Consider the following 22,900-nt stretch of genomic DNA (forward strand, 5'->3'; position numbering starts at 1 on the left):
ACCATCCTTTCTACAACTGCTTTTTCCCTTTCACCTGTCTTAAGATTAGGGTTAGGGTTTTGGGTTTTCTATCTTTTAGGGAAGAATGGTGACTAATCTCATAATCCCTTCCACAACTGTTTTTCCCTCCCAGCTGTTTTAAAATCACGAGATCCATAACAGAATTAGGGTTAGGGTTTCGAATTTTCAATCTCTTAGGGCAGAATGGTGACGGAGTCGTGGTTTAGTCGTATGTGGGGCCGCCGATCGTCGGCCTCGTCGGAGTCCGACAAGGCGACGATCGGAGTTTTGGCGTTCGAAGTTTCGAGCTTGATGTCGAAGATCGTCCACCTCTGGAACTCGCTGAGTGACGAGCAGGTGATCCGATTAAGAGACGAGGTTGTGAATTCGGTGGGCGTGAGGAAGCTCGTCTCAGATGATGAGGATTTCCTCCTAGGATTAGCCGTTGCAGAGATTATTGACAATTTAGGGTTTGCCGTCAGGTCCGTTACGCGGCTAGGGCAGCGGTGCTCCGACCCGGTGTTGCAGGGATTAGAGCACATCTTCAAAGATCTGATCAAGAACCAAGGGAGCGCCGATGTGTATGGATGGGAGTTTAATTGGAAGAAGATGAGAAGGAAAGTTAAGAAGATGGAGAGATTTGTTTCAGCGAGTGCAAATTTGTACCAGGAATTGGAAGTTCTGGCTGAGCTAGAACAGTCATTGCGGAGGCTGCAAGGGAGCCGCGATGATCTTAGCCGGGGGAACTTGGTTGAGTTCCAGAGGAAGGTGGTGTGGCAGACGCGGGAGGTTAAGTATCTTAGAGAGAATTCGCTGTGGATTCGGAGTTACGATTATGTTGTTAGGCTTTTGGCAAGGTCACTCTTCACGATATTTAGAAGAATCAAGTATGTCTTTGGTTTAAATCTGATGGGTGGGGGAAATGGTAACGAGTCGAGAGTTCTGAATCATATTCCTCGCAGTCAGTCTATCTCTACATTGGGGCAATCGTTAGTTCATCCATCGGGGAGTAGTAATGTTGGGAGGTTTGCCTCAGGTCCTCTTGGAGGATTCATTGCGAAATCGGGCCCGCTTCCTATGAATAGAAGAATGTCTGTTACAAGATCGGGCCCGCTTCCTATGAATGGAAGAGTAACTGTTACAAGCTCAGGCCCTATTCCGAAGAACAGTGGGCAATTGCGATCGAAAACTAAGAGGTCTACTCATGGAAGGCCTTTCATAGGGTGCGTGAGTGGTGGTGGATTTGAGACACCAGAGGTGCAGAGTTACACGCCAGTTGGTCGTGGCTATCCGTCAAATGGTGTTATTTTAGAAATCGTTAATGGAACGGAAGAGCCCAATGTGGAAAGTTTTGTTGATGGGAGCAGCATTCTCAGTATGAATCTAGCTTCCCTCTTTAGTTCCAAGAGGGGGTTGTTGTTAAATGCTCCTCCTTTGACTCTTGGAGCTGCTGCTTTAGCTCTGCACTATGCAAACATTATCATCATAATTGAGAAGTTCGCGATGTGTCCCCATCTGATTGCTCCAGATGCAAGAGATGACCTGTACAATATGTTACCCTTGGCTATAAGAGCAGCCCTTAGAGCACGGCTGAAGTCCTACACCAAGAATTTGGCCTCGTCTATTTACGACTCCAGTCTTGTGGCAGATTGGAGTGATGCACTGAGAAGAATGTTGGAGTGGTTGGCACCACTGGCCCATAACATGATAAGGTGGCAATCTGAGCGGACTTTCGAGCAGCAGCACTTGGTTTCAAAGACAAATGTGCTTCTTTTGCAGACTCTTTTCTTTGCGAATCAGGCAAAAACTGAAGCAGTGATTACGGAGCTTCTTGTTGGCCTGAATTACATTTGTAGGTACCATGGAGAATTTAATCGGAAAACTTTATTGGAAACCACAAATGGTTTAGACTTTTATGATTACTTGGATGGAAATGGATGACCTCTGTTATCTGCTCAGGGTTGGTGCCTAACAATCCTTTGGCTAGTGTTTCGATCTATCCATTCGAGACTTTAGATGTATTTGGTTTGCCAACTCACCAGGATGAACGGTGATGATTGTCCAGGAAGTGATGATATATTTCTTGGATATAATTGTGGAATCTGAGTTGTCTGCTTGGTCAAGGGAGTTGTGGAGCTTTTATTTCGCTTGAATTATTTAATACCAAGGAGGATTTTCAATTCCATCAGTTCAGGTACTGGTTGAGTATCTGATTTTGTCCTCTTTTTTAGTAAAACTGCAGCTTTTGCTTTTTTGGCCATTGAAATTGGCGTCCATGCCATTTCACTGTATAAGGCATATTATCTTCCTTAATTATTAAGCTCTCCATCTCCCTTCGATAGATGTATATTCATACTTCACACTGTGTGTAAAAATTTATCATATGAAAGCTTTCCTATAGGAAATTTGATAGATTTGGTGTCGTGTATCTTCTATAGTACTGAATTTTATGGATGTATTGTGGGTGAACCTTAATGGGATTTAGCAGCTGATGTGGATGTGTTTAGCTTAGTATTTGTGGACTGCTATGAGTTTGTTAACCATCAAAGTCTGGTTGATTACATTCAGTAACTAGTAACTATTGTTCTAATGAGAAAATGCTAATAACATTGGAGGTGGTCTATTAATGACAGAAGCCCATATGCATATCATGCATTTCATAGCATCTAAAGCAACCTGATTTGCACTGTCTGTTGTTCCTGATATTCCTTTGCGAAAAATTCTGTTAAGGCTTTAAATCCAATCATCTAGGGCATGTTTGGCTACCGTGAATTTTTTGTAATGATAAACTAGTGTATCCAGGCGGTGAGAGAGGGGCCAGAGGGGTAGGGCGGGTGAAGTGGCTAAAAATCAGGAAACTAGTGTCTCCAAGTGGTAAGAAGTGGCTAAAAATCTGGAATAAAAAAACTCAACTCAAAATAGATCAACTTTTTCCTGTTTTTACCCACTTCTCACCCTCATCGCAATCACGTTCTCTCAATTTTCTCTCCTTCTCCCGCCCACGCTACCCATCTCTCTCCACCCGGAGACACTAATTTATCATGAAAAAAAATTCCTTGCTGCAAGACATGGCCTTAAGGTAAGGAGAAGCCAAATGTTGTCAAAGATAAATTTAGCTATCCACATCAGAGGCCTGTTCAGTCACAATCTTCTAATGACCAAAGCTGGGGCCAGATTTTTGTGGTCATTCTGAAACTGTTAATAAATTTCATGATTCATTCATCTTAAGCATTGTTTACTTATTATATGCTCATGGGCGTTTTCTGGGGGCTGTTAATAGATTTCATGATTGATGAAAGACTCTTGGGTTTTTTTTTTGAAATGGATAAAAGACTCTTGGGTTGCGTAAAAATTCTGAAATTTGTGAGTAGCACCCAAAATCAACATGATTGAAAAGTGGTGTCATTAGTCTTTTCAAGTCCAAAGGACTGTTTTTCTCTCAAGTGCAAATAAAGCATACCACCATCTTCTCCTCCTCTCATTTTTTCAGTTTTTCATTTTTGCAACTTCTACGAAGAGGAGGAAGAATAAGAAGAAAAGTAAGAGGAAGAGGAACACCAGCATATTCATGATATGACATATGTGGACAGAAGGGAACAACTGCATATTCAATGACAAAGTGGGATGGGGAAAATTAGTCCCCGATCGATCTTAATTCTTTGGATCAGGTTTGCAAAAGATATGCCATGGAATAGCATTGGTGAAATTCTTAGAAATTGGGAAGTGAACACGGCTGAAAAAAGAGAGAAAAAGACTAGTGACACCGAGATGGTCTCCTCCCTCTGGGTGGAGCAAACTGAATTGTGACGAAAGTTCAAAGGGCAACCCGGTTCGAGCAGGGATTGGTGGCCTGATTCGGGACTATAACGGGCAAAAACTAATGTTGTTTTCAGGCCCAACAGAGATATGTGACACTAACGAAGCTGGGGCAAAGGCTTTGTTATGGGGGCTGAGAGGGTATGCTGCTAATGGCCATGGACCTCTGCTGGTGAGGGTAATTCATCCAATGTTATACAATGGGCCTGTAATAAATCTGCAGAACCGTGCAAGATGGCTTCAATAATTTATGAAATCAGAGACCTAGTTGAAGTGATTACACCAAATGTCCAGCATAAAGCGGGGGGTCAGCAATTGAGGACGCTGATGAACTGGCCAAAGTTGGAGCAGATAGGGAAGAGCTGCTAATATTGGTAGATGGCAATTAGAGGAGATTACTCAAGATTTCGAATGGGAATGGGTCTGTTTTTCATCCCTTCTTCAAGTTCTCAGGATGATACATGAGGCGGTTGGCAAATGACATGGAAGATCGACTTGCGAAGGAGGGTGCGGGCAAACTTTCACCATAACACAGCTAGAGCGAGATTGGATGCGATGCTTTGGCTGCAACCGAGGACTTTCACGGAGGCGAAAATTCGTGCTACTGCAAATGTTTTACTGTGATATGCAGGTGTAAGGCTTCGCAAGTGGGAAACACATAGGAGACTTCTCTTTCTATAGGGAATATGAGAATATTATTTGGAGTTACTTTTTAGTTAATGTAACTGCGGTTTGCATGTCTGGGATGACTCGCCGCCTTTCTGTATTCCAGTTACATCATTAATAAAATCGTTATCTTTTTTCAAAAAATAAAAAAACAAGAAGAAGAAGAGGAGGAGGAGCAATGCTGGGTTACAGTTTCCTCTTCTTGGATCAATGACTTCTGGGATGGAATTGTTGATCAATTGAGCCGCAGGATCGTGGCTGATAATCCTCAGACTTAATTGGGAAGATGAGATACTGCTGCAGGTGAGGCTTGAGGATTAATGGAGCTGTGGGCGGTAGGGTGGGTTGTAGGTGCTGTTTGCGTTAAGCCCCTTTGGCTATATCTAAGCCATATATGAAGGAATGTATCAACAGTAACTGAGACTGTTTGAACTCTGGTTCTTTGAACCACCCAAGATTTGAACTTTGGTCAGCTTGGTTAATATTAACCATTGTTACCAAGTAGAGCAAACATGGGTAACAGACTAACAGTCACGAAGACTGTATCTAATCGTGAGGGAGTCTCTGGGGTTTGTGGGACTGTACTGTACACCACTGCCCTGGGGTGTGCCTTGTCCCCTTAGATGTATTTCGGCTTATAGTTAAAAAAAAAGAGGGTTTTCTGTGTTAGTGGACCTCAATTTAATACCTGTTTATGTGTTTTTCCTATCTAGCCACTTCGGAGCTTTATTAGCTGCTAAGAATAACTGATTAACTTCACATGATGCCTAGAATAAGAAGAATTTCCAGACAATGCCACGTACATGGTTGTATCACAGCTTATACTGTATGAGGTTTAGGTAATACTTTTAAGGGAGTGGCCTTCCGCAAGGTGATCCCCATCCTCTCTTCCATATCCATCGTCTCCGGTGTGATATTACCAGCAAGAACCCAGTCAAAACAGTGAAGCAGTGAGCCGAGAACAAGCGGAAGCACTCTGTTGGCCAGCGGAACTCCTGCACACATCCTCCGCCCTGCTCCGAATGGCATGAACTGAAAATTGTGTCCTCGATAATCTATATCCGAGTCTAGGAACCTCTCCGGCTTGAAGCACAATGGATCATCCCAAGAAGCTGGATCCCTTCCAATAGCCCAAACATGCATGAACACCTGTGTGTCTTTGCGGATGGTGTACCCCATTAAGTTAGTGTCTTTTAACGCCTTACGTGGTACCAGGAAAGGAATCGGAGGATGCAACCGTAGGGTCTCCTTCACCACAGCCTGCAGATATCTCAGTTCTTCAATGTCCCTCTCTTCAACCTTTCTGTTCCGGCCGACAACACGGGCAAGCTCGTCCTGGACCTTGCTCATCGATCCAGGGTTACAAAGAAGCTCCGTCATTGCCCATTCTATGGTACTGGTTGTCGTGTCTGTGGCAGCCATGAATATTTCCTGCAACTCCCAGGTAGTTAATTTAGCGCCTCAAGTGGAAGAAATCAGAAATAATTTCAGTTGGGTACCTGGAAAAAGAGATTTAGAGGCTCACCAGTATCAGTATATTCAGGTCTCTGTTGGAGATTTTTGCAGGCTCGTCCTTCCCGTCTCCTTTGGATTCCAACAACACATCCAAGAAGTTCTTCTTCCTATTCTCTTGGCCCAAGCCCAACCTTCGATTTTCAATATGTTCCTTTACAAAGCCAGCAGCAATATCCAGAACACCTCCGAGATCCCGCTCCATTTTCTTCCTTATACCCTGCGGATCGAGCCATCTCAGTGAAGGGAAGAAGTCAGCCAAGTTGGGCTTGCCTCCCCACTGCATTACTCGTTCGGTCAAGCGGAAAAATTTGGCACCTTCACTGGAATTCGGGTCCAAAAGGTCGCGAGAAAAGATGAGATTGCCCAGCAAGTTGAAGCTCATGAGGAAGACAAAGTGCGCCACTTCAACACCACCCGTGTTACCAGCTTCCTCTGCTATCCATCTAATCATGTCATCGACACACCTCTCTCGTATATCCACGGTTTCATTAAGGCGCCCAGTAACAAAGAGCTCCTGGGCACAGAGTCTCCTCAGCATGCGCCAGTAAGGCCCATATTCTGCAAGGGCCAAGGAGCCTTGGTCATAACAACAGGACTTCATGGCTTCTGTTATGGTGCGATTTACGAAAGATAAGTCGTGGTTCTTGAAAAATTCTGTGGCAGCTTCGGTTGACAGTATAACAACAGTGTTCACTGCGCCTAACCGGAGCTGGACGATGGGGCCGTATTTTTGGCCAAGGCCGGCAAGGGTGTGGAGGGGAGCTGCTCCCAGATCAAACATGTTGCCCACTATAGGCCAGCCTCGGGGCCCTGGTGGTAATTTCATAGAACCAAGGTGGCTCTTGTGCCTCCCTAGGGCAAAGAGGAGGAGCAGAGCTGCTGATAAGGAGAAGAAGGTAGACCAAAGGCATATTTCAGATGTCCACTCCATGGTTTTAGAGATCTCTCACCTCTTCAACAATTCACTGATATTACAAAGCTCATGCCCAATGCATCTTATTATATCGACCTCCTGTTGAGGCCAACTTGACATTTTTTACGCCAGCGTAGTGGAGATTCCCTGATTCCAGCGGTTTGTTTCTGTCCTCATCTTCTGTCTATTTTCTTTGGAATTGTCTTCATTCGGTTAGATGAATTAAAAGAAGGGGAGGGTGTGTCGGATAAAATAGATAAATACTAGAGTCTCCCCTAGAGAAAGGGTTGGTATTGATTGTCTTTTCAAGAAAGTTTTTTCCATGGAATATTGGTTTAACAAGGGCTGCTGACTGTTGCCAAACATGCCCTTCCCCACATTGTGTAAATAAAATTCCATGGAATTTTTTATGGTTGCATGCTCTAAAGAAGTAAAGAACCTTGTAATTTCATTTATCTTAGTAAATTTCATTGACAGGAAGAGGCCAAACTCAAGAAAGAAAAATAAGAAATAGGAAGGAAAGGAACAAAAGAGGATGAGAACAAATCCTGAGGGAAAAGATGCCGGCCCCACCAAAGGTTTTCTTTCAAAATGTTTTTTTTTTTTAAATAAACAAAATCCTCTTTCAGCCCACGTGATTTGACACGGTTGTTTAAATAATAATTCTCCTTTCCTCTTTGTTGACGTTAGACTCTAATACATAGTTTTAAAAGATTACTATGTTTACAATGAGATAAGAAGATAGAAAATTCAACACCGAGTTTGAAAATAAAAATGAGAAATCGACTGTATGGTTGGCAGCATTGATCAAGCTCAAAAATAGGTCAGCTCTTGTGTCCCCATTGAAAAGACGTGTAAGACATGAAACCGAAATGAGAGACTTTATATGGTGTGGGGCCGTATTTGAAAAAAGCACCCACTTATAGGGTTTCCCTCAAAAATCATTTCCGTAGAATGATCCTAGCCCTCCAATCTAATGAGGAACCACACATTATGGAAACCCCCATAGATCAGAGGGTTAGGATAATCCTATGGAAATGATTTTGGGGGCACAACCGATTTACGTTGTGGCCCAACAAATGGACGGTTTGGATCATCCTATGGATTGAGCCGTACATTGCTTTTTGAAAAATCCTAGACTATAATGATTTAGGAATCACGGTTTGGATCATCCTATGGTCTTATTTTGCTTCTCCAACTACGTATTCCAAGTGCAGACCCAGAATACTAAATTACTTGATTGACATTCCATTAAAAAAAATTCAAAAAACTCAAATCAAGTTTCATTAACTAATAACAACCCAATGGTTCATTTACAGAACTAGACTTCATAAAAAAACAACAAAATGAACGACATAAACGATGGAGTCCTATGGTGCAAATGGTAACTTTGATGAACCAATATTCCTGCAAAATAATTAAGAGAAACAAATCAATGTCTTAATGAAAAACAAAAAATAAAAAAACATGTACCAATTGGAAATACGATAAAGAACCGTATAACAAATTTTTGGAGGTACATCTAAAGTCTAGCAAAAGCTAGCAGTCCCATTAGGATAAATATTGAAATCTGAAATGTTAATTTCACTACCAGCACTAGCGGGGATGAGGGGAGAAAACTGAGGTGTTGTCATTCTGGTCATATCATTTTGTGGTCATGTTCGTCTATTGTGCCCAATGCCATTGCATGTACTACATTTTCTTGCTCCCACAATCTCAAATTCTGAAGGTTCTCTTGTTGTGCTACTCATTGATTTTTTATTCTTGGATGTCGGCGGACGTCCTCTAGGATTTTGAATGCTAGGCTCACGAAGCATAGGCATCGAAGTACCTATTAGATGAGAAAGTTGATTTAAGGCAACTTCTTGTTGAGAAGAAGGTCATTATGTATATTCCTCCTAGAAGTCATCAAGTATCATTTTCATTTTTTCTTTATTATTTTTTACAACTTCAATATCACTGAACGTTCGATCATCTATCCTCCACTGTGAGTGAATATCACCTAGATGTAGTACCTTGCCTTCATCCAACAAGCTTCTCATCTTGTGTGTGCAAGGAAGTCCCATAATTGCAGTAAAATGATTCTTGCATGTAGGCAAATTTGGATTACTTGTAGCCAACTTATATTGCTTGAAAGCTCTCTTAATGCAAAAATTGATACATGATTAATAAGCTCATAAAAAAACGAGATACGCAAGTCGCTAGGAACCGTAATTTTTTCAGCTGAAAGCTTGGTCTTGATTTCTTCAAATTGATTTTCAATTGCCAGGCATATTTTAGTTTTAACCAAATAAAAGTCACCAGTTGAAAGTTGCAAGTATATTTTAAGCATGGAATGCGCTCCTTCTACCCTTGATGTAGCACGATTACCAAAATGAAGATACTTCTCTGTCCATGCCTTTATGAAGCATTCTTTAAAAGGAAGCCAAGTGGAAGAGATGTAGTTAAGAGCAATCACTTTGTCTTTAAACTCATCTTGAAAATCTTGCCAAGCTTTATGATATGCCATTTCAGTTGGAGATTTTATCAAAGTACTCCAAGAAGAAAAGAATCTATCCCAAATGTCTTCATCTTGAAAATGACGTTTGCATTTTGATAAAATATTCTTCTCAATATGCCACATACACAAAAGATTCATGGGTCTTGGAAAGACTACCTGTATGGCTCTCATTAAGGCCAACTCCCTATCAGTAACAATTATTGTAGGTTTGGAAACATTGTCCAACATGTCGTGGAACATTTTCAAGGCCCATACATAATCTTCAGTTTCCTCTTTCTGTAAAAAAGCAAAGCATGAATAGAAAGAAGAATTAAAGCTTGTCATGCCAACAACATCGAGTAATGGCATCTTGTACTTATTAGTCTTATAAGTGCAATCCATCACAAAAACATTCGAATAGCTCCTGCTTAATGCTATCGACTTAGGGTGAGCGAAGAATAGATGTGTCAAACGACCTTCATCATATTCAACAGAATAGTAGAATCCACCATCAGCAAGCTCATCTAGTAAAGCTTGGATTGGGGTGTGACATGCAAGGATATCTTTACGAATCTTGACTGTGCAATTGTAAACATCTCTTGATATGGCTAAAAGTTGTGGGTTACTTCGCCTAAGAGAAGTAAGCATTTGATGTGGTTGTATACCAGCGGTAGTCATTTCTTTAATCCGTAAGACCTCTTCCTTTGAAAGACGCCGGCTAGAAGGATGACCAGATATGTCTGTTGAAGCTTTATGGTTGTGGTCTAGATTTTTTATCATCAATATCCATGAACCACAACTTTTCCTTCTATCGTCAATTCTAAACGGACAATTTGTAAGACGTGAGCATGTTTTCTTCTTACCTTGATTCGTGATGGCCTTACGAGTATCCTGGTAAACACCTCCCCTATCACACTTAAGGACACGTTTCTTTTCTTCTTTTGATCTCATAATAGTTATTATGTATCCTTGGGACCTTGCAAAGCTACTAACATGTTCAATAAGCTCTTCTCGACTTTGAAAGTATGTAATTGGAGGTGGAAGCATCTCCTTGTGCTCAAGGGATTCTTCTTGACTTTGCATGTCCATCAAAGGTGTGGAACTTTATAACCTGTAATAAGTTACCGAAGCATCATTTAAAAAAAATATGCATTTAGTCAAGTCATGCATGCACCTAATATACCTACTACAGCAAATGAAAATGGGCATTCATGTATGAGACACCCTTAACTATTGCCCCATTACAGAATGTGAGTGGTGAAAATTAGCGACAAATTTTAGTTCTTAAGAGAAATAGAGACAACTGAACATGTGCATTCATAAATGAGATGTGCCCCTTGACTTCCTTGATTTGTCCAGTTATAATTTGAAGTGTAGATGCCATAGTCCATAGTCCATACTATATTGCTAATAAAGTTTATCATTGCTATTGTTGTTTTGAATTCTAGATTTCTGTCTCCCAGTTCCCCAACTTCAAGTTCTCAAGAGAAGGTATACATTCCCTATAGCAAAATGAGATGCCAAGTTCTAAACAGAAGGCATCCATTCCATTCTTACTATAGTGCCACTCCCATCATAAGGCTTGAGAAATTCATCTTCTTCATCTTCTCAAGTAGGCCTAGATGTGTAGGCTGCTGTGATGAATGCACCTTTGAGTGGGGAACATGTTGAATGCCAACATCATCCAAATACTAATAAGGAAAATCAATGGCCACTCAGTATTTTCGAGTACGTACTTTATTAACCATAGATAGTGACATCACTCTGTTTTGCTTTAGTGGGTTTAATAATGTACATCTATTTCATACATTTGTTTTGTGGGTATATAAAGAAACAAGCTCAAGATCATATATATATTCCAATTTAAAAACAAGTATATTCACATTGGTTCTTGTTCTGTAAAATATTGAACATCAATATGAAGTATCATAAATTAGAGAACACAACAAATCGATAACAAGCTATATCAGTCATTTCAGTCGTTACTAATAATTGATATTACATTTGTATACTGCTGATGCTCCAAAACTACCCACTTGGCTTGGTCAAATGAAGGAAAGGGTGTTCACCAAAAATCATGCTTTTAAATCTCTAATCCATAAGTTCTACTTCTAAATTACTCACCCAATAGCCAAAGCAAGATAAACCAAAACCCTTGCATTGTTGCTGTTGGTATTCCAACCGTAGCCACCATTAAAAGAAAGAAAATCGTATGGAATGATATGGTAAATATTGCTTTGTCTACTGGGACAATGATTGGGGAAAATCAAATGGACCCAGATTGGGGGAAATGAAGAACACAGATCAGGGAAAATTGCATGGATACATATTGGGGGAAATGGTATGGAGTGAAATGTGTCCTTCATTTTCCCCAAACCCTACAAAAACCCTCCCATTTTTTGCCAAAATCATAACCTAAAACTAACAAAAACCGAAAACAAGTTAGGGTTTCGTTTTCTTTGCTAGGGTTTTCCTTAAAAAAATCAGGGCTTTCTTTGCTAGAGGCGTTGCAGAGGGAAGAGGCTTTGCAGAGAGAGATTACCTTCAAAGTTCTTCTCCAGAGATGATGAGGAACGAGGTGGGCTGGGCTGAGGAAGGAATGGTGAGCATTGAGCAGACATACTCGCGCCCAAAAACTTTCAAAGTTGAGATTTTACGAGTTCCTGGTAATAAGTCATAGTGTAACCGGCTGTAAAAGAGACCCCTTAACGTAAAACGTAAAGGAGTCGATTTATCACTGCCCAAATATAGCAAGAAACATAAGAAGAAATGCAATATGTCAAAGAACACCAAGGCAAATATTTCTCATGGAAAACATTTTCTTGGTTTCACAATTTAGATGGAAATAATATGATTGTGGTTAATTTAGAGAGATATCATCATAAATCCAAGATCCTTCTAAATAAAAATTGAATAAGGTTGGTTTAACTTATATTTGTTGATGCGTAAAAATGGTAGGAAATTTAGGAAATATTTTCCCTTTCCAAACTTTTTTTTTTTTAGAAAATTCCTGCAATCCAAACAGGTCTTAAGAATTTACATGATTCGGCAATTATGCCTCAAAAAAAGTTCCCTTTCCAAACTTTTAATATTCCACAGTATGATAAAAGAAAAAGCAAAATTACACAGGAAATATGATTTTAAAAAAACTATATATAATAGGACTTTCACAAAACCTAACTCCTAGACATTATAGAAAACAAAATAAAATCCAACAATCTCCACCTTGGCTTCTTGTACACTCACATTGAAGATATCCCATTGGCATCTCTTGAATCCCCTTTTACTTTTAATATAAGCGAAGTTTCTTTGGATCGTTCATTCGAGCAAATCATGTCAGATTCTATTTCACCCGTTCTGTTGGTAATGCCGCTGTGCTGTGCTGTGGCCTATAGAATTAGGCAAGCAAGCAGGCATATATGGAACAACCATAATAAAGAGCAAGTTTGATCATTAAAATAGCTGTTGGTCTTAGAAAGTATCATCTACACACATCACCAATCAACCAGTCACGACTCTACTTGACTTGATCAACACGCCAATACACTATCCCAAGTCAACTCTTTTGAAGGACCTCGATATGTCCTCCCCCAACACGTCCACAGGAATCACCATCACCACTTTAACATTGTTTGTAACCTAAATATAAAATATCGGTTACACATATCTCTGCCCCAATTGCGAAAGAGATGATGCTACAGAGGCGCTTGTTAATCTATTCACTCCTTTTTAAACCATTTGTAAGGGTCATAGGAATATTAGTAGACATTGCATTCCCCATTTGACCGATACAAACTAAAGTTATGCTCGTAGAACCCATCATTGATTGACGGTCTAAAAATGATGATCGATAATCTATCCTTCAATCATCACACCAATCGCAGAACCCCAAACACAAATCTATGAATTGATCACTAACTTTTAGTCTAGATCATAAAAGCTACCTGCCGACCCAGTCAAACTCAGAAGTGTTGATCACTTGTTAAACCCCCTAATCATCTAGGCAACATCCATCGATACACTGTTTAGAAATACCAGCCGCAACTGACAAGAAGATCGGTGCTTTTTAATTGTCAATTTTTTTTAAATTCACAAGTTCAAATAAAACTAAATCCAAATCACCTCTAATTGAGTTGAACTTCCTCCAAATCACATTCTCTCGTTTCCAAGTACAAAAGCAAAGAGAAGCAATGCTCCACCCACAATAAAACACTACCTAAAGACTGAATCCTTGAAAAATACATGATTATTCTTCTTCCTCTGCCCAAGTTGCCAACCTTGAGCTCTGATACAAGTTATTAAGATTTTACAATGAAAACCCACACGCGCATATTACGAAAAAACAAAGATGAAATATTACCTACACAATAACACTATAAAATTACGTGATTAGAACCAAGGTTTAAAATTTCGGTTTCGGTAACCGCTTCGGACCCCACCAAAAACCAAAATTTCGGTCCGAAATTTGGTAATTTGGTTCGAAATTTTGGACCAACATTCCGAAATTTTGTAACACTTTAAAAAAAAAAAAAAAAAATGTCATTAAACCGAAATTTTGGACCAAAATCCGAAAGGGTGAAAAATGGATTTTCGGAAATTTTCGGTTTCGGTCGAAAAATGGATTTTCGGAAATTTTCGGTTTCGGTCCCCACCGGTATCAGAAATTTCAGTCCGAAATTTCGGATTTCGGTCGAAATTTTAAACCATGATTAGAACATGATTCGAAAATCATGCCCACTTACACGCGCGAGAACCGATCTTGAGAAAATAAAATTCATAATTACAAGGAAAATAGTCAGCCTCCTTAACTGCAAGGCTCTCACTTTCTCACACAATATGTGAAAGATTTCCACTTATGCACCCTTCATGTTTTTTATATTACAGTTATCTCATCTCCTGGATAAGATAACTACAATCAGTTCCGTGTGTGGATGTGTCTATCACTACAGATCAGGGATTTTACACTCAATTGTAAAGTATGTATGCAACAGATACATTTGTAATAGCTACGTTTTTCTCTTCTAAGAAATGAAATTCGGATATCCAAAATTCTACATGCTATCAAAGCTTCTTCAGGATTTCATGTATACTTTTCTTCTCCTTTGATCATTCACAGCGTCTGTTGCAAGTTTTCCTTTATTGTTGTCCGCTGCCTCTCTTACATCCACAACGGGCTTTCAGCATCTCATTGGTTGTTGTTTGCAATCGCCGCTTCAGTCCTTCAATCTCAATGGCTAGTGATGCACTTCTTGTCCCCACTCAAGCTTCTACCATGCCACCTTCAGGTGAACCTTCCTTACATTCTCTCACCATAGAGCAATACCAACAATTTCTCTCTTCGCTTGACACTAATCAATCCAGATCGATCTACTGACAATCTAGCAGGTGTTGTCACCTGTAACTCAGTCTCTTCTTAAACTCTAACTCATGGATAATAGATAGTGGTGCTTCCGATCATATGACTCCATTCCTCTCTTCGTTACAAAATCCTGCTCCTACCCCTCACTCTAAACCAGTTCGTCTTCCCAACGGTGATACACTCCCCGTAACCCATCAAGGCAACACTTTTCTCATTCCTCATATCTCTTTATCTGATGTATTGCATGTCCCATCTTTTAATTTTAATTTATTGTCAGTAAGCAAACTAACTGGTTCCTTGAATTGTGCGATTACCTTCTTTCCTTCCTTTTGTGTTCTTCAAGACCTTTCAACTAGGAAGGTGATTGGGGCAGGTGAGATGCGTGATGGACTTTATTGTTTTCAGTCTTCTACAAGTAATCCCACGGCATCTCCAGCCACACGTGGTTCTCAATCCAAGCTATGGCACCAACGTCTTGGTCATCCATCTAGTCATCGTATGTCATCTATTGTTTCAGAATTTCCTAAAAAATTTAATGTCTTGGATCAACATTGTGATGCTTGCCATTTAGCAAAACAGACTCGTTTGCCATTTCAGTTGAGTAATAATCGAAGCTTAAGACCTTTTACTCTTATTCATTGTGATATATGGGGGGGATATCTCACTCCTTCCAACACTGGTGCACATTATTTCCTTACTATTGTCGATGACTGTTCTCGTTGCTTATGGGTTTATAAGATGCGCCACAAGTCCGATACTTATCATCTGTTCGTTTCATTTTGCACTATTATTAAAACTCAATTCAATTGTCAAGTACAACAAATTCGTACTGACAATGGAACTGAGTTTCTCTCTCACCATATGCAATCCTTTTTTCTCCAACAATGGAATTATTCGTCAACAAACATGTGTCGGCACTCCCCAACAAAATGGGGTGGCCGAAAGAAAGCATAGACACATTTTGGAAGTTGCTCGTGCCTTACGATTCCATGCTCACTTACCCATTTCATTTTGGGGTGAGTGTATTTTAACTGCTGCCTACCTCATCAATCGCATTCCTACCCGTCCTTGATGGGAAATCTCCCCATGAAGTCTTGTTTGGCAGAAAGGCCGGTTATGACCATCTACGGGTTTTTGGATGTCTTTGCTATGCTCATAATCATGAACCTCACCGTCGCAAATTTGATCCTCGAGCCATTCATGGTGTGTTTGTCGGATACCCCTATGCTCAAAAGGGATACCGAGTATTTGATCTTGAAACTAAAACCATTTTCGTAAGCTGTGATGTCTCTTTGATTTTTTTCCTTTCTCCACTGTTAAACATCATTCTGATAATGATCAACATGCTGTCATCCCCTTACCCATACCGGATTTGACACCTTCAACACCACCACCATCGTCATCACCATCTCCATCACCTCCACCCCCAACATCTTTACCACCTCCACCCCGTGTTCCACTCCCCCCTCCCCCCCCCCCCCCCCGCAATCTTCAAGACTATATTTGCTCCACTACAACATCATCACCATCTCATTGTTCCATGACCCCGACTTCGACCGGTACTCCTTATCCCATTTCAGACCATCTCTCTTATTCCAAGTTTTCACCATCCCATTTTGCTTTTCTCACGGCCATCTCCTCCGAAGATGAGCCAACTACCTTTTCTCAAGCAGTGAAGCATCCACAATGGCACAAGGCCATGGAAGATGAGATCCAAGCACTGGAACAAAACCACACTTGGTCTTTACAATCACTTCCACCAGGCAAACAGCCTATTGGGTGTAAATGGTTCTATAAGATCAAACACAAGGACGATCGTACGATTGAACGATACAAGGCTCGCTTAGTTGCCAAAGGATATACCCAACAAGAAGGCCGTGATTACACAGACACTTTTGCCCCAGTAGCAAAACTTGTCACTGTTCGATGTCTCCTAGTTGTAGCTGCTATTAAAGGTTGGCATCTACACCAACTAGACGTACACAATGCCTTCCTAAATGGTGATCTTCAGGAAGAGATATACATGTGAGTACCACCTGGATTTGACATGCAGGGGGAGACTCGTGTATGCAAATTGAATAAATCTTTATATGGCTTGAAGCAGGCCTCTCGGAATTGGTTCGCTACACTTTCTCGTGCTCTCAAAGATGCCGGTTATCGTCAGTCTCTTGCCGATTATTCACTTTTCACGAAGTCTACTAGATCCAGTTATACTGCTGTTCTTATACACGTCGATGATATTATTGTGACCGAAAATAATCAGCTAGCCAACCAAGAACTGCTTTCTTTTCTCCAATGTCGATTTCATATCAAGGACCTGGGGACGCTCAAATACTTTCTTGGCATTGAAGTTGCATGCAACAAAGATGGAATTTTCATTAATCAATGAAAATATACACTAGATATTCTCTCTGAAGCTGGTCTACTGGGTGCCAAGCCAGTTGCTTTTCCAATGGAGCAAAACGATTGAGTGCTGATTCTTGTGATTTATTAGCTGATCCATCACAATTCCGTCGACTTATTGGGCGTCTACTTTATCTCTCAATCACCCGTCCAGATATCCAATTCTCTGTCAATAATCTTAACCAATTTATGCAGACCCAACAAAAACCTCACACGGATGCTGCTTTACGTGTTTTGCGCTATTTGAAATCTAGACCCGGTCAAGGCCTCTTCTTCTCAGATCGGAGTTCGTTGGACCTGTCTGCCTTCTCAGATTCCGACTAGGGTTCTTGTCCTAACACCCGCGGACCCGTCGTCGGCTACGTTACTTTTCTTGGTGATAGCCCACTATCTTGGAAGTCCAAGAAGCAGAATATTGTTTCCATCTCCTATGTTGAAGCAGAATACCGATCTATGGCTTCTGCCACTTGTGAGCTCGTCTGGCTTAAAGCACTTTTAAAGGATCTTGGAGTGCCCCAATTGCAACTGATGTGCTTGTACTGTGACAATCAAGTAGCTCTTCATATTGCTGCCAATTCGGTATTTCATGAACGTACAAAGCACATTGAAATTGATTGTCATATTGTTCGTGAACGACTTCAATCTGGGTCATCAAAACTGCTTATGTTCCTTCTCGCTGTCAATTAGCAGATATCTTCACCAAAGCGCTTGGCCATGATCAATTTCATGCACTACTTTCCAAATTGGGTATTCGTGACCTTCAAGCTCCAACTTGAGGGGGAGTATTACGGTTATCTTATCCCCTGGATAAGATAACTACAATCAGTTCCGTGTGTGGATGTGTCTCTTGTTCCAAGAGCCCATCTCGTTTGTTACTTCCACTATCTATTATTGTCTATCACTACTAAATCAGGGATTTTACTCAATTGTAAATTATGTATGCAACAGATACATTTGTAATAGCTACGTTATTCTCTTCTAAGAAATGAAATTCGGATATCCAAAATTCTACATTTTATAAAACTGAATATATTAAGTTTTTCACAAAACCTAACTCCAGTCCTAGTTAAACTAGGAGACCTTGAAAACCCCAAAGTCATTATGTAGATAACCAAACTCCTAATCCATTGTCAACATAGAAAACAGGACAAAAGAATTTATTATGTAGTAATATACGAGGATAATTACCAAACCAAATTGCCAAAGAAAAATAACTAAGTATCTCCTTAGTGGCACAAAGTAAAATGTCTCAAGTGTCCAATGACCTATTTCTTTGTTTTCTTGTTTTCCATCCATATCTCATTTATATATATTTCAATATTTTTTAATAATGGCTCGCGGCATAGGAAATCAAACAAAAATACAACATTTCAGTGCTAAAAATAAGATCTAGACGTAGGAATAGATTATGATTGTAAAGTGACGGACAATTTGAAAATATTGAAGGTGTAATTGAAAAGAGCCTTTTTACCACAAAATATTATTTGTTTCTTACATAAAGTTTTAATAATAAATGTAATTATAAGGTGCAACTAAAAGTCCTGGAGCAAAGCAACTTAAAATTTGATAATGGCACAAACTCGTCATAATATATCCTACTTGATCATATTAGCCGAGTCTACTTCTTTTGTATTTCATTTAATTTCGTTTAGTATAATTCAATATCAAACAAAAAATTTCTTATAGCAAATCCCTTTCTATAATAGTGCTAATTTTGTTATAAATTATAAGTTGTGCTCCAAACTATTCATTTGTAGGATGATCCTAACCTCTCTGATCTGAAAGGGGTTTCTCTTAATGTGTACTTTCTAAACAGATCGGAGGGTTAGGATCATTCTATGGGAATGATTTTCTGGACGCAACGTATTTAAGTTGTGGCCCAACAAATGAATGGTTTGGATCATCGAACTATGTGAGCACCATTACATTTTAAAAAAAAATATGTGCAAGTACATGCATATAAGAACTCAAAAGTATTTAATATCTACATTTTCTATATGAAAAAACTTTTACATAAGCTGGGTTGTGTGACATGGTACTTCTCTAGGTGGAGCCATGGGTTGTGCAACCTTTGTAGGGTTTAGCTAAAACTCGCAGTGGAACGGCCTTCTTGAGTGTCATCCCCATCCTTTTGCTCATGTCCATAGCCTCTGGCCTAAGATTATCAGCCAAGACCCAGTCAAAAGAGTGAAGGAGAGAACCCAAAGCCAACGGGAGAAGACGAGAGGCGAGTGGGACCGCGGGGCACATGCGCCGACCGGACCCAAATGGTAAGAACTCAAAATGGTGACCCTTAAAGTCTATGTGACTCAATTGCATGAACCTCTCTGGCTTGAAGGCCAATGGGTCTTCCCATGACTTGGGGTCTCTTCCCATAGCCCAAACATTAACGAGAATTTGAGTTTCTTGAGGTATGTAGTAGCCTAGCATCTTACAAGGGCTCATTGCCTTGTGGGGGACTAAGAATGGGAGTGGAGGATGGAGCCTTAGAGTCTCCTTAACGACTGCTTTTAAGTATGGGAGGTCCTCTGCATCTTTCTCTTCCATCTTTCTATCCAGCCCCACGACTCGGCGCAGCTCGGCTTGGACCTTGATTAGGGTTTGGGGGTTGCGGAGGAGTTCGGCCATTGCCCATTCCAAGGTGCTCGTGGTCGTGTCTGTAGCCGCTACAAACATTTCCTGGTGATGAACAATTATCAACGAGAAATTAGTAAATTACACAAGTTAATAAAATACAATTGTTGAAAATATTTAAAAATGATGTATTGTACAATATCCAAAATATTGGAAAATACTGCATTATGTAAATGTCTAAATTGACTACAATTCAATTAAATCAATTAAGGGCCCGTTTGGTTACCTCATGCATTTGTATTTTGATTCGGATTTGAGTTTTTGATACAAAACACATCAATCATCTTCATGATCACGTTTTAAGAGAGAGAGAGAGAGAGAGAGAGAGAGAGAGAGGGAGGGACGGATGTCTCGCTGCTGCCGGAGCAATATCGAGGAGCAGCGATGGTGACGGAAGTTGCCACAAATATTGATTTCCAAATAATGTCTCGCAGAAAAGATTTGAAAATCTGTTTTTTTTTTTGCACTTTTGTAGCTGATTTAGAAATCTAAGGATCTGATCAGCTCAAAATATCAACTAAATCCAAATCTAAATCTTGCTAGTATCCAAACGTGGCCTAAAGTAAAAGTTGGTGTCAATAATTTATAGGGATTTTTGCCTATTCTATACCTGAAAATACTTTCCTATCCGTCAGTGAAAAGGAAAGAGCCAAAAAAAAAAAAAAATTTGAAAAATCTATGTAAAAAGGTCCTGATGCTACACAACCTTTTTTTTATGAGTACTACATCATTCTCTTTATATATGATAGAACATGACCATTATCTATTCATGTGATAGAACATGACCGCCATTTTATGACCTTCCTAGCTTATCTTTTCATGTTAGAGAGAGATAGGCCGGCCAAGTGAACGAGGCTCCCGCAATTGCGGGATAAAATTGGCATGATGTAAAATCAAATTATGGAGACACAATCAATCAAAGTGGGAATGACAATGAGAGCTTTTATATGGTGCCCAACCGTCAGGGCCCATGTGGGGGGTACCACGCTTGATGTTAGCGCTGTTGGATCAAAGTATCAAACATCAAGGTTGCCCCACACGGGACCTGATGGTCGGGCGCCATATAATTTCTCCGAGAGAGTTTTTATATGGTGCCTGAGGTCAAGTACCGTGTGAGCAGGACCTCCCTTGATATTTGATCCAACAGCAACCCACTTTTCAAGAGGCTGGTGTTTGATCAAAATATAAGGATGGTACTTCCATCATACCACCTACCCGGGACTTGACAGCTGGGCACCATATAATTTCTCATAGATGAAAATAGCTTACGAAGATGAGATGATTGATGATCCAAGAGGAGAACTTCGCAGGCTCCTCCACACCATTCCCTTCGAACTCTAACAACACAGTCAAGTAGTCCATCTTCCCGTTGCTCTCTCCACCTTCACTCCCATTCCTCTCCATTCGTTCCTCGATAAACCCCTCAGCTATGTTGAGCGCTCGCTCGACATGATAGTCCATCTTCTTCCTTATCCTCTGAGGATCAAACCATCTAAGCAATGGAAGAAAGTCTGCAACATTAGGTATCGCCGCTATCTCCATTGCTGATCTAGCATGGTAAAAGAATTCGGCCCCCTTCTTCGAACCGGGGTCTAAGACATCCCTAGAAAACATAAGGTTTCCTATAAGATTGAACGCCATAGAAAAGAGCAACTGTCCCAAATCCACCACACCTCCCTTCTCCTCGATATCTCGAACCAAGTGATCCACACATCGTTGCCGGACCCCACACATTTCATCTAGGCGGCTCTTCGTGAAGAACTCCAATGTGCAAATGCGCCTTAACATGCGCCAATGTGACCCATATTGGGCCGTGATAAGGGACCCATCATTGCCATGTTTCCCTTTCATGGCCTCGTAGATCTTTCGACCTGCGAGTGCCATGTCATGGTTCACGAACATGTCTTGCGCGGCTTGGGCCGTGGACACAACCACTGTATTCATTGACCCAAGCCTCAAGAACATGATCGGACCATGTTCTTGGGCTAATCGCGCAAAGGATTCAAGAGGATGGCCAAAACCCAATTGGAAGAGATTGCCCACAACGGGCCACGCTCTTGGCCCGGGTGGCAATTGTCCGAGTGCTAAACTGCGCCGGTGGCACCATTCCATAACCAGGGCCCAGACACATAGCACCAGAGCTACTAGCAAGCTCCATGTCTCAAACACCATCCTCCTCTTTCGATCACCTGGAACTTTTTTCTCTTCATAACTTGTTCTCTATAAATAGCTGTACAAAGAAAAGGTAATATTTGAGCCTCACCTGGCATTTGTTAACGCTGACCGGGAAACTAACATTTGTGGGCCACCTTGTAGGATGCCTGGTCCAATGTCAAATGGGATCTAAACAAATTTTACACCCATTTTTTCCACTTGAAATGGGTAAAATACTCCCATTTTACTTTGAAAGAAACAATGCCTTACTGAAAAATTAATTTCTACCGTTGATATTTGCATGCCTAGGCAATATATCTAGCATGGCCCACAAGTTCACAACACACTTACCAACATGTGTTGTTCACTGTATATCTTTTCTATATGAACAGAAAGAAAAACTAAACGCATCGTGATAAAAGGTAATGGACGAAAACTAAAGAAAAAAACCCACAATTTAGAAACTTAACAACAACAAAAGGCTTGTAAAACATGTATTTTTTTTGATTAATAGCAGGCTAGAGTAGCAAGGAACGTCGCTTCTTCTTTGTTTCATGGAACTAAAAATCATAAGCATCTCAAATTCAGATGAGCATAGATTTTTTAATGCGGTTTTCTGTCTGTATGCCTATGTATATTGATGTTTCTTTCTTCCCAATCCTCTTCATGAGTGTTGTATTTTCATAATGCCACTTCTTACCATATCCAAACCGCTCATTTGTAGGGCCACAATTCACATCATATAAAATCTCGTAATAATAAAAAGGGGAAGTGATATATCCACCCCTTTTTTTACTTGGGCAAGCTAGCTCCAGGACGGCAGAGGGGCTGATGTACTTTAGGTAGGAAAGATTCAACGGGCCTGATTGCCACGTACATGGAGCTGTCCCATGTAAATAACAGGGGCAAATTTTTAGTGTAATAACGAGATCATTTACTGGTGTGTAGCGTCTTTCATTTA

The 22,900-nt window shown here is 40.5% G+C and overlaps 4 protein-coding genes across 4 annotated transcripts; 1 reads left to right on the plus strand and 3 right to left on the minus strand.

The window, feature by feature from the left end:
• The first annotated feature begins 204 nt into the window (after positions 1-204).
• Positions 205-1,941, plus strand: LOC143876378 (uncharacterized). The gene has a single exon (XM_077378086.1). The coding sequence runs from the start codon at positions 205-207 to the stop codon at positions 1,939-1,941; it is 1,737 nt and encodes a 578-aa protein (XP_077234201.1).
• A 3,266-nt stretch (positions 1,942-5,207) lies between these two features.
• LOC143877619 (cytochrome P450 76A1-like) lies at positions 5,208-7,136 on the minus strand. Its single transcript, XM_077379770.1, has 2 exons — positions 6,008-7,136; positions 5,208-5,913 (listed from the first exon to the last, which is right to left on the minus strand). The coding sequence occupies exons 1-2, from the start codon at positions 6,926-6,928 to the stop codon at positions 5,302-5,304; spliced, it is 1,533 nt and encodes a 510-aa protein (XP_077235885.1). The 5' UTR covers positions 6,929-7,136; the 3' UTR covers positions 5,208-5,301.
• Positions 7,137-8,200: 1,064 nt separating this feature from the next.
• Positions 8,201-10,478, minus strand: LOC143876379 (protein FAR1-RELATED SEQUENCE 5-like). Its single transcript, XM_077378087.1, has 3 exons — positions 9,567-10,478; positions 8,926-9,051; positions 8,201-8,317 (listed from the first exon to the last, which is right to left on the minus strand). The coding sequence occupies exons 1-3, from the start codon at positions 10,476-10,478 to the stop codon at positions 8,201-8,203; spliced, it is 1,155 nt and encodes a 384-aa protein (XP_077234202.1).
• An 8,716-nt stretch (positions 10,479-19,194) lies between these two features.
• On the minus strand, positions 19,195-21,957 carry CYP76G1 (cytochrome P450, family 76, subfamily G, polypeptide 1). The gene is made up of 2 exons (XM_077378088.1): positions 21,055-21,957; positions 19,195-19,830 (listed from the first exon to the last, which is right to left on the minus strand). Exons 1-2 carry the CDS (start codon positions 21,955-21,957, stop codon positions 19,195-19,197), a joined length of 1,539 nt encoding a protein of 512 aa, XP_077234203.1.
• Positions 21,958-22,900: the final 943 nt, after the last annotated feature.

This window comes from Tasmannia lanceolata, unplaced genomic scaffold, assembly GCF_043159265.1.
Source record: "Tasmannia lanceolata isolate RefF3 unplaced genomic scaffold, GAP_Taslan_0.1 ptg000005l, whole genome shotgun sequence".
Classification (NCBI taxonomy): Eukaryota; Viridiplantae; Streptophyta; class Magnoliopsida; order Canellales; family Winteraceae; genus Tasmannia; species Tasmannia lanceolata.